At 39.2% G+C, this 15,829-nt stretch overlaps 1 protein-coding gene across 1 annotated transcript in view; it reads left to right on the forward strand.

The window, feature by feature from the left end:
* Positions 1-15,829, forward strand: part of ITPR1 (inositol 1,4,5-trisphosphate receptor type 1) — a 174,831-nt gene that overhangs the window by 63,625 nt on the left and 95,377 nt on the right. Inside the window, exons 13-28 of the mRNA XM_069866030.1 lie at positions 12-111; positions 557-717; positions 1,496-1,637; positions 1,946-2,104; positions 2,627-2,799; positions 3,059-3,178; positions 4,421-4,615; positions 6,326-6,577; positions 7,873-8,014; positions 8,982-9,135; positions 9,466-9,653; positions 10,767-10,905; positions 12,372-12,423; positions 13,675-13,843; positions 13,942-14,112; positions 15,068-15,133. Coding sequence (XP_069722131.1) covers positions 12-111; positions 557-717; positions 1,496-1,637; positions 1,946-2,104; positions 2,627-2,799; positions 3,059-3,178; positions 4,421-4,615; positions 6,326-6,577; positions 7,873-8,014; positions 8,982-9,135; positions 9,466-9,653; positions 10,767-10,905; positions 12,372-12,423; positions 13,675-13,843; positions 13,942-14,112; positions 15,068-15,133 — 2,383 coding nt within the window. The remainder of the gene's footprint in view (positions 1-11; positions 112-556; positions 718-1,495; positions 1,638-1,945; positions 2,105-2,626; positions 2,800-3,058; positions 3,179-4,420; positions 4,616-6,325; positions 6,578-7,872; positions 8,015-8,981; positions 9,136-9,465; positions 9,654-10,766; positions 10,906-12,371; positions 12,424-13,674; positions 13,844-13,941; positions 14,113-15,067; positions 15,134-15,829) is intronic.

Consider the following 15,829-nt stretch of genomic DNA (forward strand, 5'->3'; position numbering starts at 1 on the left):
CTTTCTTTCAGGAACTCTTATGTCAGGCTTAGACACCTTTGCACTAACACCTGGGTTCATAGTACCAATATTCCTATTGATAAAGAAGAGGAGAAACCTGTCATGCTGAAAGTAAGTATTGTTACTTTATATAAGCACATCCTTTGATTCCTGTGCTTTCATAAAGCACTGTCGGCAGAAGTTTCAGTCCCTTGAGACTACTGGGTTTTTCAAACAGCAAGCAGTGTAACAGCAATGAATAGTGCTTATGCAAAATGTTTTGTATAAAACATTAGGTTTTCGTAGGAGTTTACTAATTACACTGTTCAATTTCTGCTGTATGACAGTCACCATGAGGAGGATTTTATTTCTGTGCTTATGGCAACATTGTACAGTTTCTGCTGATGTTACTCTGAATTTAGAAAAAGCTTTGAGCTTGCAGGGTGTGGTACTGTCCTCAAAGTTTGGTTTGATCAGTAGCCCTATACTGTGCAAGTGGAGTGTGGCTTTTTCCTGCTTTATGTGAGTATGTTTGGTTTTTGTCTTTTGGTTTGATGATAAAACTTCTGGGTTTCAGATTGGTACATCTCCAGTGAAAGAGGACAAAGAAGCTTTTGCTATAGTACCGGTTTCCCCTGCAGAGGTTCGGGACTTGGATTTTGCAAATGATGCAAGTAAGGTTTTAGGTTCCATTGCTGGCAAGCTGGAAAAGGGAACAATAACCCAGAATGAAAGAAGGTAAGGCCACAATTTTACTAAGATAATTTTTTCTTTGCTCAGTAGCTGTTTCTTTAAAATTTTTATCTATGTACGCTATCCTCAGGAAAGGGATTTTGTTTCCTACTTGATTAGATTATTATTTATTTTTTAATAAAAATGTTGATGGTTTTATTGTTGACGTGTCCATAGTGGAGGTTCTTAGCCTGTTCTGCCAAGCCCTCCCTGTTGCTGTGTCAAATGTGAGCATGAGAACTCAGAGCAGTAATCCACAGCATACCTTTCTTGATGGGCTTTGCAAACTGAGTGTGGGAATTTATAATCTCTCTTGTGAAAACTAAACATGTGACTTCCTGAAAATCCTGTGACAATATTTGTGAAAAGTACACGGCCGCACAAAAAGAGCAGAGTGGGCTGTGCAAAACCCACGTGCTTCTGTAGCCTGTGTTCTTTTATTTGGCCTTGGTAGATATTATCACCTGATATTTCATTTTTTGTTTTCTTCTGGCAATTTAAATAACTGTGAAATAGATCTTGGTGATCGTATAGTTACCCTAAAGCCCTGTCTTACTGCTGCTATTGTTTAGCTGTTAGACAGTAAGGCTATAGCAATAGTGTGTTAGCTCTCAATTTTAAGTTCTGTACAAACCTATGCGTTTGATCCAGCATCTGAGTGGGTCTCTAATTGATCTTCTTTTTTCACTTAGCATTTTGAAATCTATGAAAACTTACACTGGCATTGTTCTTTTAAAAGATAGAATTTGTAGTCTTGTATTAACAAGTTTTGGCTTTGCTGTAGATCTGTTACCAAATTGTTGGAGGATTTGGTCTACTTTGTTACTGGTGGAACTAATTCTGGACAAGACGTTCTTGAAGTGGTATTTTCTAAACCTAATAGAGAAAGGCAAAAACTGATGAGGGAACAGAATATTCTAAAGCAGGTAGGTGGCATTTTTCATCTGAGTTCTGCCTATAAGAACAATTTTGAGAAAGGAGTAACTAGTAACAGAAAACCTGGCTAAATTGTTGGCACTGGAAGAAGAAATTACAGAATATGATGTTGAATAAAGGTGATCAACGGTAACTTCTATTCAGACTGTTCCATAGCTAACAAACAAATTTGGCAACTGTGGCTTATTTCTGCTATACCTTTTAGAAATTTAAAGACACACAATGCTTTTATACTAATGTTAATCAGATGAAGGAAGTGTCTCAATGGTTTTATGTTTGCTTTTTAATACATATATAGATTTTTAAGTTGTTGCAAGCACCATTTACGGACAGCGGTGATGGCCCAATGCTGCGGTTGGAGGAGCTTGGAGACCAGCGTCATGCTCCCTTCAGACACATATGCCGGCTTTGCTACAGAGTGCTGAGACACTCTCAACAGGATTACAGAAAGAATCAGGTTTGAGATCAGTCTATAGTTCTCAGTGACACTAACATTGTTCCTGTGCTCCTATTATTTGAAAGAGACTTTTTCACTCAGTTTTACTCTATCTGGCATTTTTCATCTCTATCAGAGAGTATGACTGTAATTAGTATCAATTCTAAGGGGAGTTTAAGAGAAAAATTGAGTTGCTGACTGTCAATCTAGATGAATTATAAGATTTTTCTAGAGTCTTGCATACTGCGAGCTCCACTGAAAGCTGACCTGTGAATTAAGGCTGTACACTTTTTGTTACAATTTATTAGCAACAAACTGATGTCGGATAAGGATAAATGCCTCGGTCGTATTTAGCCAGGGAGGGAGGTGTTAAGGTTATCTATCATCACTTTTTTTCTCTCAAAAGAAGAATAATTTGAATCTAATCCAGTTTGCTTCTTGGGATGTTGATATTGACAGACATCTTGGTTCCTGTTACTGAGTGTTTTCTTAAATTCTGAGACTTAATTGCAACACGTTCCTTGTTCTCTCTGTATTTTGAAGGAATATATTGCGAAGCAGTTTGGCTTTATGCAGAAGCAAATTGGCTATGATGTCTTGGCCGAGGACACTATTACAGCACTGCTTCACAATAATCGCAAGCTCTTGGAGAAGCACATCACAGCTGCTGAGATTGACACTTTTGTTAGTCTTGTAAGGAAAAATAGGGAGCCCAGGTGAGTTCTGAGTTTCTGAGTATATGGTTACTCTTTTCCTTTTAGCCCTGTGAGAAAAATCCATACCTACCAATGTGCTAGTAAGGAAGCATGCCTAGTTCACTTTTATTTTGGCACTTGCCATATCTTCCCCTTCAGGCAACAGTCTCACTCTGCAATGTTAAAATGGAGTTCTGAATGTTTTCTTCCTGAAACGTGGTTTGCTTCAGTCTAGTGCTCAACAAGGATTGATACCCTTTTGGCTTACGTTTTCCAACAGGTTTTTGGATTACCTCTCAGATCTGTGTGTTTCCATGAACAAGTCTATTCCTGTGACACAGGAGTTGATTTGTAAAGCTGTGCTGAATCCAACAAATGCAGACATTCTCATTGAAACAAAGTAAGTTAGTATCTTTAAAGATGGCTTTCCTAGTGTGAAACAGAAGGAAGGTGATGCAAAGCTGAAAGCACTGCTGGCATGTCTAGAGAAAGCAGTTAAATGTGTGGGGTCCTCTTCAAATACACAGTAAATGGGTATTGATGACAGCAGACATATGCCATATGCATTCTCAGTCCTGCAGTCAGAAATCTCTCAGATAGCTCACATTAGATCAAAGTAGACAAACGTTGCAGGAAGGTGCACAGGGTCCTGTGAGCCTGACCCTCCTCTGGGTCTCAGATATTCCTCCATAAGCTGTCTGAAGCGAGTGAGTACTCTTGGATGCATGCCCACTGTGCTCAGCTTGCAGCAAAGCAGAAGGTGATGCATCTCTGCTCGCTCATTTCTCCCTCTGCAGTTAGGATTTTGGTCTCCAGCTCTCAGCATTGCCCTGCCGTTGCTGGAGCAGGCACCAAATCACAATTCTCTTTCATAAAGATGGATTTACTCGATATATGGAATAGGACACACATGATCATTATCAAAGTACTGTAAAAGGGAAGCCAGATGTTTGTCAGATAGTATTTAAAACACAAATGGATGAGAGTGTTCTTGCATGTATAGTTCTCTTCATGAACTCAAAGTCTTAATTTATTGCCAGCACCACTTTAAGTTGCTGCATCACTTATTTGTTCTTATCCTTGTGTATTCAATTTGTCTTTTTTCCACATGTTTAATTTTTCTTTTTGCTGAGAGGCCAAGAGCCCTAGAAGCTGCTGTAGTATCTGATTTGTTTCTAGCTATTTTGCCATTTAAGCAGAAAGAAGTTCTGGTTCAATTGGCATTTATGAGATACAGAACTAATCCATTTTGATATTTGTTTACCAAATCCTTTCCTAGTCTATTGAATGATCTTTGAACCAGCTCTGCTGTGAAGACATTTTTGCAAGTCAGTTAGATGTGTCTAACTTTCTTCATTTGAATGGAGCTGAAATGTTGGTCTTCTAAAGGTTGAATGGAAAGCTTATAATCTAAATTAATTCTCAGCTCATGCTTTTAATAAAAAGCCACACTTTAGTAAGCTACTGCTGCTGAAAGAGTAAGATACTCTGCTTTTAGTTTGCAGAGTTGAGGAATAAAATGTGGGTGAGGTCATAAAATTAATTACTTTTACATCACAGAAACATTTGAACAAGTCCTTTAAAAGAAAAGATCTGCGTTGGTACTGGCAGTTTGTAATCTAACCTAACTTCCTTCTGGCAGGCTTGTCCTCTCTCGATTTGAGTTTGAAGAAGTGTCAAGTGGAGAAAATGCCTTGGAGGTTGGAGAAGATGAGGAAGAAGTATGGTTGTTCTGGAGAGACAGTAACAAGGAAATCCGGAGTAAGAGTATCAGAGAGTTGGCTCAAGATGCTAAGGAAGGGCAGAAGGAAGATCGGGATGTACTCAGCTACTACAGGTTAACAGCATGTGCATTAGTTGCTTAGCAAAGTTCATCAAGACTGTGTGGGAAAGCCCTAGCTCTGTAGGTTGTAGTTGGTTTGGGAGAAAGGATACTGGTTTTATGGACAAAATAACCATTAGAGAGTGAGGATGTAGTCTCTTTGAAATGAAAGCGAAAAGCACAAAGTTATTTGTGGTGAGAAGTCCGATTATCAGCATAATCAAGTTCGAACTGATTTTAAAAAAGTAATTGTGGCTTGGAGTGCATTGAATTTGCACAGCACTTAATGCCTGTATCTCTCTTGATGTCCTCTTAAGTGGTTGCTATGAGAGAGAACATGTTAACTGTTTAGGTTGCCTGTATTCAGATGGTAGTTATGGTAAACAACTGCTTGTGGGAAGAATAGGACTTCAGTGAGCAGATGGGTTCACTTTTGATTCTTAATAAGTCACTGCTGTTTCCCCTGCCTTCGAAATTTCTCTATAAGCTCAAAACCTTTAGTAGTCTTAGTGCTTAGCAGGACGATATATGAAGTTACAGAAATGCCACAAGTTTAGTTTGATTAATGTGCAGTGCTCTTTTGTACAGCTTAAGCTATGCTTTTAGCTATTTCTGATATGAAGCGAGGTTTCCAGATGACTTGACAAGATGCCAAGTTCTTGGCATAGTATAAGATCAGGTTTCAGCCCAGACCGAATTCCTGTGTCTGGGTTATAAACTTCTGAGTAGTTTGACAGCCTCAATTGTGGTGATACAGAAAGTACAAGTAGAATTTTTTTTATTTTTAATAATGATCTTGTTTTGTTTTCTCTCTTCCATTGAAGCACACTTGCAGCAGGTTTCCTAATACGTGTTTTTATTTGAACAGATTGGTGGGCTGAGCTCAAAAAGAGACCTCTTGTATATATTTAAGGAAATTGTATCTGATTTCAAAATACATTTTCTTGCACTTGTTGTTGAGTAGAATTGACAGTATCATTTTTAGTCTACGTTACAGACTTGTGAACACGCCTAGAAGAAGGATTTAGGTTACAGTTTAAAATGGTTATGAGGAGTGCTGAGTGTGAAAAGAAGTCAGTTAAATATTAGTTTCTCTAGGACACCTCGCAGTGGACACTATTCAACACACTATTCAACGTGCTTGTGAATGCTGGACATGTGCTTTAAGACTAAAAGCTAATTAATGGTCCGTTGCATGTGCTTACTTTAATGCCAGTTACTTGCTTTAGTTTATAGACTGAAGATTTTGGGAATTATGTTTAGTTTATCTCTGCCAATCCTTTCACTGGGCTGTGCTCAGTAGTTCTTTAATTGGGTACCTGATTTTTAACGATTCTGTAGACAGTCTACATTGTTGCCTCAGCCAACAACTGAGGCTTCAGCATCAGTAACAAGTGTTTGGTCTTCTAGAGTGTTTAGGCTGAGTTGCCTTAACTGGTCTTTCGATTCTTTTGTACTTGTCGTAAACAGCATGACTTAATTCTGTATAGCTGTCCAGAAAATACGATGACTTTCTTTATTCTGATTTTTCACTAAGTTACCTTTTACTAGTCACTTTAAGTGCTTTATTCTTTCCATAATTAGTGTAGCTATACTATTAGAAAATATAAGATTTGTTCTGTTAATACATACTAGAGCATATCACTACAATACCCAGTGGACGCTGCTGGAAATTAAGGTTTGTTTATGGTTTGTTTGTTTGTTGGTTTGTTTTTCACCCTGAAGATACCAGCTAAACCTCTTTGCTAGAATGTGCCTTGATCGACAGTACTTAGCCATAAATGAAATATCTGGCCAGCTGGATGTGGACCTCATTCTCCGTTGCATGTCTGATGAAAACTTGCCATATGATCTGAGAGCGTCTTTCTGCCGGCTAATGCTTCACATGCATGTTGATCGTGATCCCCAGGAACAAGTAACACCAGTGAAGTATGCTCGTCTGTGGTCTGAAATACCATCTGAAATTGCTATTGATGAGTAAGTACTTGCTGGCATGGTGTGGGAAAGGAAACCACATCACTCATAATTTTTAAAACAAAACTAGATCAATCCTAAATTCATCTATTATTTACACTGTTTCTATTCAAAAATTAAAAAATAATTTTAAAAAAATCCCTAACTTATTCAAACTTGGTAGTTTCATTTGCCTGTACAAGGTATCTCTCTTGTATGTGCTTGGTGGAAGCTGTAAGGCAGGAGGCATTTGTCTCCGAAACACACAATAATCACAGTGGTGGTCTGTCTCCAGTTTGGGTGACGTGAAAAGTGACCTAGCACTGGGGATTAAAACCAAGGGAGGGCTATTCTATTTTTCCCTCTGCCTTGTTTGATTAGAGCATAGACTATTCAGGGCAGATTGTCCACACGGTAGGTCACACAATCTAAGGCAAAAAGAAGGGGGAAGATGTAGAAATAAGTAATGTGCTGGAGATGGTTATTTTCCTTAACCCCTGATGGAAATAGTCTGATACAGTAGTGAAAACAACCTAGCTAGACTGAAGACATGATTCCTTGTTCATAGGCTTGTAATAACTCTTTATAGTACAAACAATTTAAATATATAGTACTTCAACTGTTCAGAACTCTATTTCTTTCCATTGGAGAAAATAAATATTCAAAATTCATATTAAATGTTAGGAATATGAGTCTGTCAGTGCTAGCAGTCAGTGTACACTCCCTTCCCTCCTTGCTAGTCTACTTTTCTTTGCTGAGAGAGATCCAGTAGATGATAGTCAACTTTAAATGCCAAAATAGTGATATGTGATCAAACAGGAAAACAAAAGTAGTTAATGAAAGGTATTTGAGATTGTCTTTTTTAAACAGCTTGCACATGCTGAGAAACAAACCCAGAATTTGTATTAATAAAAGTAATGTCTGCTTTGCATGTATGTTGTTTTTATTTGGAGAAAAATAGCATCCACAGTCAGTATCTCTTGGCCACATCCATTCTTCTTAATGCTGTACATAGCTTGTCATTGTTTCTATTAAAAGAATAAAGGTTGGTTTGTTTATTGGGACAAAAGTATATTTTTTTTGTTTTCCTCAGACATTTTTAAATAGTGCAAAATGAGTGTATGGAATAAAACAGCAAAAACGAGGAAATTATGGTGTCAGCTTCCTGGCTCCAGGTTTGGATAAATTACTTAACAGCATTTAACTTTTCATAGATTTTAACAAACCAGTGAAAAATTCTAGTGGGGGAAAGAGCCTTGCATATTTGCATGCTAAGTTCTGTTTGATTTTGCTTTTTTTGTTTCTTTTTCCCTCTTCAGCTATGATAGCAGTGGAACTTCCAAAGATGAAATTAAGGAGAGATTTGCACAAACTATGGAGTTCGTAGAGGAATATTTAAGAGATGTGGTGTGTCAGAGGTTCCCTTTCTCTGATAAAGAGAAAAATAAGCTCACTTTTGAGGTAGTTATCCAGTTCTTGTTTCATCACACTTTTTTTGTTGCTGTTGGGGAAGGCTGATACTCCTTTCAACACCAAGTGGATTGGCAAGTAATTAGCAAATGCTGGGCCTCAACAGTCTCTCCTCTTTTCCCTTGTAGTCCTTTGTCCTCATGCAAGCAACTCCACTGAAGTTTCTGAGTTTGCAGTGATAGTTCTTGAAATACAATTAATGGATGTGAGCTCATGTCTTAGACGTGCAGCAGCCTTGTTCACTTTTTGTGCCCTCCCTCTAATTGCAACATCAAGCTTTACTGGGATAAATAGTCTCGAAAATTTAACACTATGTCTGCATGCACAGATAGACTTTGCAGCTCATGATATTGCTCACAAAGACAACAATAGTGTCCTGTGGCTAACTGACCCATTCAGATTGTTTGTGCAAATAAAATATAGCTAATCCATGCAACAACGCTCCCTAAATTACCATTGATTTAAGAAAAGATACAGTATTAATTAAAATAGTTGCATTTGAGTGAATATATATTTAAATAATGGGTCTGTTCAATATTTGTATTGTATGTGAAGTCATAGTGTGTGTAAGAGGACTCATGGGGAAACTTTATAACGTGATAGGAAGTTTAAGATGCGTGATTGATTTTTATTTTTTTTAAGACAAAACCATAAAAAAATCTATACATTCCCTCTAGTCTTGACCCATCTTACGTTTTCTGTAATGAGACAAATATGGTATGATTTTGTAGCTGTAGAATATCAATTGCAATAGAGGTTCTTACTCCAGGCATCGTGGTATTTGTAGACAAGTAGAAAGCTTTCTGATAAAATGTAGACTATACAGTTTTTATGGGATTATGAGGCGTTATGGTAAGAATATGACTCACAGCTATGTTGTTGATCTTTTCACTGTGTTAAGACAACTTGATTGTTATGTTGTTAGTATTAATCAGACTTCTTACTGTTATTTTGGTAGGTTGTTAACTTAGCCAGAAATCTGATATATTTTGGGTTCTACAACTTCTGTGATCTCCTCAGACTAACCAAAATCCTCCTCGCCATATTAGACTGCGTGCACATCACTACCATCTTCCCTATTACTAAGGTGGCAAAAGGAGAGGAAAGTAAAGGTAAGGCTAAAAAATGATTGGCAGAACACATCATTCTTTGGTAATTTCTAGTTCATCTTGAAATGTCAGTGTGGATTTGAAATCTTCTGCTTCTTTCTCTCCATTGCTTGGCTCTAAAGCTGAGGAATATCTACAATGAAGGAGGGAGAAGGCGGGGGTTTCTGGAAGTATGCTTCTGTTTATGTCCATCTGTTCCAGGGGTTTAGATGTCTGCCTGGCCTTAATTCATGTTGAGGCAGTTACTTTTCATAGGATGTGGAGGGTCCTTGTCCTTTTAACGCAGTCCTATTAGACTGTCTTAACCCTACCTGTTTACCTGTCTCTCTCAAGGGAGCAATGTGATGAGATCAATCCATGGAGTCGGTGAGCTGATGACCCAGGTGGTGCTCAGAGGCGGTGGGTTCTTGCCCATGACTCCACTTGCTGCTGCTCCTGAGGGTAATGTCAAGCAGAGTGAACCAGAGAAAGAGGACATCCTGGTAATGGACACAAAGCTGAAGATCATTGAAATACTGCAGGTACCATCAGCTCAACTAAATGTAGCATCTTGTGCTGTCTTTAAGCATTATTATAGTGCCGTGCTGCTGTATAATTCACTCCTGCCTTGCATGTGTCTTTTATCAACTGGTAAAGTGTTACAAGGGTGATGTTGTCAGGTACGCAGCATAAACTTAATGCGCTGAAATCCATCATCTTTTCTGCAGTATAGGAGTCCCTTTTCTGTTCAGTAGCTTCATGGGCAAGTTCACGGAGGCCAGAATGCTGCAAAAAACCTTGTGGGCGAGAGCATGTGAAGCAGCAGGAAAGCCATGGTGTACCTTCCCTGCACCCCCGTGGGAGGCTTCACATATAGCTGGGTTCGAGGTTATGCCCTTCCCCTCAGCAGCAGATGCAGCACGTAGGGAAGGCTTGATTCACTTCCTTCTACCATTGCTAATTTTAGTTCAAGCCAGAACTTCTTTTATGGCCTGGTATGCGCAATGAGCTATTTTAGTGTGCCAGTATTCCCCCTGTTACCATAGGTTATTAAAACTAGCATAAAACATTTTCCTACACATTTGAACTGCAGGTGTTCTTTCCATTGTACTGCTCTCCTCAAGGGGGAGGAAGACCATGGACAAGGTGCTCTGTTACTCTGGAGGTTTCACTGACATTGGCTACTATAGCCCTGTCAGTCTGGTAACTGTTGTTGTGTGGCAGCAGCTCATGTTGAGCTTCCTGTGCCTCAGTGCCCTGGGAGTGGATGCGAGGAGGGCAGCCGTGCTGCTCTCTGATTCCTGCTGGTTCAAGAGCAGAGATAGAAATGGTGCTTTCCTTTCCTGGATCAGGATGCCTGCATCGGGCAGTAACAAGGAATCAGAGCTCTGACAAAATTTTTTACTCGAGTATTTATTACTCTGCATAATATACTCAAGTATTTATCACTTACATGGTTATTGAAATCACTGAAAAAAATAATCACTGATTTCTGGGGATTTTAAGGAAAAATATTTGCATACCTCTTCTCCAAATTAAGTCCACGTTTTTATTATGTTGTGTGTTTGTAGCACTGCATTACGTGTACATTTTCTGTATATGTACTTGGAAGTAGGCAAGTTACTTCAATATTTTTACTACTTCTGTATTATCAGTTTATTTTGAATGTGAGATTGGACTACAGAATCTCCTGCCTACTTTGTATATTTAAACATGAATTTGATGAAAGCAATGCCCAGGTGTCTGAATCACCCACTGGAAGCACTAACCAGGAAATGCCAGCTAATGTACCAGGTTAGTTATTTTGTAAAAAATTAATTTCTGTTGGTTAGGAAAGACTCTTTAATCTTCTTAGAACTGCTAATTGGATAATTGATTCAGGTTCTTGCTTTGGTGTGTGAACTCTCCCACTGAAGCGGAGTACCCTGCTAGCAGCAGGAGTAACAGTAGGGATCATCACCATATATGCCAAACAAAACTCAGGATTTTTTTGTACTCTCTCGTATTTGTTTCCATGTATTAAGAGCCTGAGATGCATCCTTTAAAGGAAACCAGAAGTAAATACTATCATGTGTGATGTCATCAAGCTCAAATTATATCTTCTGTATTCATCTTTCTTGGTGAGGGAAGAGGGTCCCCAACCCTATCTCCTGGCCAGGTGCCCAAATTTCTGTTTTCTAAAGGTATTGTAGGAAGGCAAGACACCTGAGGGTGTTTTTATCTGAGCACAGCTCGGCAAGGTTATGTAAATAAACTGTTGAGGAGCTTCTCATGTCTAGTGTTCCTAATTGAAAGCAGGATGGCTAATGGACTGAGTAGATGGGATGTTGTCAATTGGTATATCGCTTTCCAGGGGGAAGTGTTGTGTGGTTATTACCTGTGCCATGTAGGAATAACTAGGCTTTAAAAGTGCAGCTTATTAGATATCAAACAGTTGTTCTTGCTTAGTTTGGGGGCTGTATCTCTAGATGCAAAGGAGAAAGTTAAAAAAACATGTGGTTTAGATGTGAGGTCTTCAAAGGGAGGAGACTGTTCCTTTTGATCTCACTTCAAAGGGGATGTGTTTAGATTTATTTTTTTTTCCTTCGGCTGCCTGTCCAGCAGCCCCCTGGGGTGTCAGGGCCTTCCAAACTGGGCTGGCAGGAGAGGGAGAGCTTTTTCTATGAGCTGAACTTTGGAAGAAAGTGGGTGAACATTTTTGACAAGGACGTAAATTCCCCTTGTTTCCCTTTGCAAATTTGTGAAATATTGAGAGCTCCAAGTCTGTTTTACTGTTTGTATTTTTTATTTTGGAATATTGATTATTGCACATGTGATAATGTAAACATTATGCTGAAAAATGCAAAGGCCTTTTTTTCTTGGGAGCTACAGGAATATTGCTGTCATTGCTGAATTTATTGCCTTAGAACTTCAAGGCTGAAGTTTGGTGTTTCTTGTGGCTGGCCCCTCTGAATGACACCAGGTCTTATAAGTGTCCTGGAACGATGCTGGTGCAATCTGAAAATAGGAAAGAGAGGAAATAGCCTGAATGTTGCCAATACTATTATTCACTTCAATTTGTAAGCTTGAGAGCAGGTTAATTTATTGTCTTATGTTATCCTAGCAGTCTGCTTCAATGATCTCTCAGCATTCCTTTCAGCCTGTTATGACACCTTTGCATACACCTACATTGCCACTTGCCATATAAAATGTTTTTAGGATGCAAAAACCATCTTTGATGCAACTCTGACAGAATGTATTTGTCTTGTTTATTTTCTCAGGAGCCCTAGATTTTGAACATATTGAGGAACAAGCTGAGGGGATCTTTGGCGGAAGGAAAGTATCTCTTCATCAGTGCTAATTGGGGGTAATTCATGAGTTCCCAGGCTGCAACCCTCAGGGCTCCCAAGGAGTAGGGATTGCAGCTAAAAGAGAGGTGGTAACGGAAAAAAGTGGAAAGAGCTGCCACAGTTACCTAGCTTCATTTTCCTGAAATGCCTTTGATGCAGCTCAAAGTAGCGTCCATTTGGATTAAAAGCCACAACTAAGGGACACAAAGATCCTTCAGCCAGAAAGATCTTCAGGGCAATGCTTCAGTTGTGTTGTTGAAAGCCAAATTGGAGGATTAGTGCGTCCAAGCTGAATGCTGCACTAAAATCTTAGGTGGAAAAGTTTGTATTGGCAAGGATTAGGTCTTCTGCTGGGACAGATATCTACATAGACATCCTGGTTTTGTTTTTTGTGTTGTTTTTTTTTTTTTGTATAATGCAGCATTAAACTGCACATGTATGACAGATACATGCCGTATCTTTCATACCTGCTTTCCTTCCAGAGCAGCTTATATCCTTTCTTAAATCGCAGGATGGCAAGTCAGTGACAGACTTGAGTTTATCCTGATACTCCATCCACTCTCTGTGGGAGCACCATGAAACCATCTATTCTAACTGTCATTAAGCTGCTCAGAGCTGCAGTTGTGTTCTGTAAACCTAAGATAACTGATTTTTTTTTTAATGGGGGCATAAGGGAACACATTACAGAATTAATGACCAGAATTTTTAATATAAGTGTGCCGTCTCAGTTGGAAGCAGAGAGCAGGAAAGATTCAGGGAGTACTGATAGGAAAAAAATACAGCATGATTTCTCATGCGCAGAGAAGAGATGCAAAGGAAAGGGAATGGAAGAAAGGAGGATTGTAAGTGGCTGGCATAATTAGCTTTGCAACCTGGATACTGAGTTAGGATTGTATTCTGTTTGTAAATAGTCAGAAAAGTTAGTACCAGGAATGGGCAAGGACTATTTGAGCAATAGGATGAGGCTGATGTAGGGACAAGTTTTGGCATAGTTTTCCTCTGAAAAATGTAAGTTGGATAATGTAAGCTGAGTGAACCATGATTAATGAGATTTTGGAATAGCCACCCTATTAAGCAGTATACCAAAACCCTTGTGTGTCTTAAGATAGCACTTGATGATTTCTTCCCTTATTTAAAAAATAAGAAAAAAAGATTTTCTACCACTAATGACTGGAATTAAGAAGCTGCTGGGACATTAAGTCCAATATGCTGGTTAACTCCTATGATCTGTTTTCAGTGAAGAGAATACACCACTGGATTTGGATGATCATGGTGGCAGAACTTTTCTCAGAGTTTTGTTGCATTTAACAATGCATGATTATCCTCCTTTGGTGTCTGGAGCACTTCAGCTACTCTTTCGGCACTTTAGTCAGAGACAAGAGGTTCTTCAAGCATTTAAACAGGTATGTATGTATATTTAGAGTGTTGTTCCTCATCTAAATTTATATATTGCAGCTAAAAACACTCCTTTTGTGCAACTAATGGATTGCATTCATGTAAGGTTCAACTGCTTGTTACCAGCCAAGATGTTGACAACTACAAGCAGATAAAACAAGATTTGGACCAGCTGAGGTCTATTGTGGAAAAATCGGAGCTTTGGGTGTACAAAGGCCAAGGTCCTGATGAGAGTATGGAAGTAGTGCAAGGTGAAAACGAACACAAGAAAAAAGAGGTAATTAGGTTGTTTGCATAAATTCACGTGTTAATATTTTGTGAAGGTGTAACTGTTACAGAAATGTGATAAACTGCCCCATCCTTCTGGCACACTGCATAGCCTGGTGAGGCTATCTGTATTGCTTTTAGGTTAAAGTAAGAATGAGAGGGCAACTTGAGCTAGTTGATGCCAATTAGTCTCAAGTGGAAACTGCTAAGAATTAGTAGCCATTGAAGTGTCATCTTTAGGCTCTAATAAAGCAGTTGGTTTTAGTTTGCTCTGGCTCATGAGTTCTGTCTTTTCATCACTTATAGCATGGGTTTTGTATAGTCAGCAGTACCTCAAATAAGGGAAAGGCAGATGATCAGGTGATGTGTTTTGAATCATGGCACTATGATTAAATGACAGAGGAGAATGGTGCTTTATCTGTACCTGATAATGTGTCTTTCCTGGCATGCGCATCTGGCTTAGAGCTAATTAAACACCTTTTTGCCTCCATCTAATTTGCAATCAGGTGGAAAAGATTGGATGAGGGAATTCAAGAAGTAGTGTTTGGGTTATGAACGTATATTGTTGGAAGTAAATATATAATATACTTGCTGTTTTCCTTGGTATAGTACTTTGGGTCGTCTCTTGATGTCTGTGCAATCACAGTTGATATCAGACAATGACAATAGAGGGGGAGAGAGAGTAAGAACTGTTTTTGGACTACAATTACAAGCAGAGTATGAGGAGCAAGGGAAAGGAGAGGAGATTGCTGTTTCTAAAAATCATCCCATTCTCACCTTATCTTACGTTATAGAGGTCAATGTGACTTGACAGGATAATTATATATGTCTTTCTGAGACTGTCAGAAAATTGAAGGATGACAATCTTTCCAGGAAGAGAGCAGGCACTATCCTACAACAGTAATTTTAGCCTTCATGAAGACAGTTGTATAAGCTACTAAAACATTATCTGATTTTATCCTCAGGAAGGTCACAGCAAGTCCCAAAAGCCTGAAAGTACTAGCAGCTACAACTACCGTGTTGTAAAGGAGGTAAAACTTTTCTTCTTGATGGTTAAATGGAAGTGTAAATGTGTAATGTGGCTCTGGAGAGCTGCAGTCAGAGGGAGACACCCAGGAAAGTATGTGTCACTCTTCCATTGTGGAAACTATTTGCTGAATAATAACGTATCCCGGCTTGAATGAGAAGCCGGGTATATAATAAGCATGACACATGTATTCTTTCCTTAAGAATGGATTAGTGAGAAATACAGCGCTTTGCGGCTGTTTCAATGGTAACACAATATTGTTTTGAAGGCTACAAAGGAAGTAAGCAAATGGAGAAGCTACTTAATTTGCCCTGTCCTTGAGCAGATTACGCTCAAAACAATTGTGCTGTTGAAATTTTAATTTCAAAAATACCAGATGAAGAACATGCGTTGGCACTGATGTCATGTTAGCTGATGGGCTTTCCATAGCACTGTGCTGTGGAGCCTGATGATGGTTTCACTTGACACAGCTGAATTCCACAGGACCAGCCCTAGTTGGAGATGCCATGAACAGTGCTCAGGCTGGTAAACCACTAGATGTGATGATAGTGCTATTGCCACACTGCTTCCCTTGCCTGTGCCGAGAGGTGCAAGGATGTGCTGGCTGCTGTGTCCCTGGAGTGGTGGCGCGTGGTGGGGTGGCTGCTGCACATGGGAGCAGCAGACACCATCACTGCCTTCTGCCCCTGTGTTTCCCAGA

This window comes from Phaenicophaeus curvirostris, chromosome 11 (assembly GCF_032191515.1).
Source record: "Phaenicophaeus curvirostris isolate KB17595 chromosome 11, BPBGC_Pcur_1.0, whole genome shotgun sequence".
NCBI classification, from domain to species: domain Eukaryota; kingdom Metazoa; phylum Chordata; class Aves; order Cuculiformes; family Cuculidae; genus Phaenicophaeus; species Phaenicophaeus curvirostris.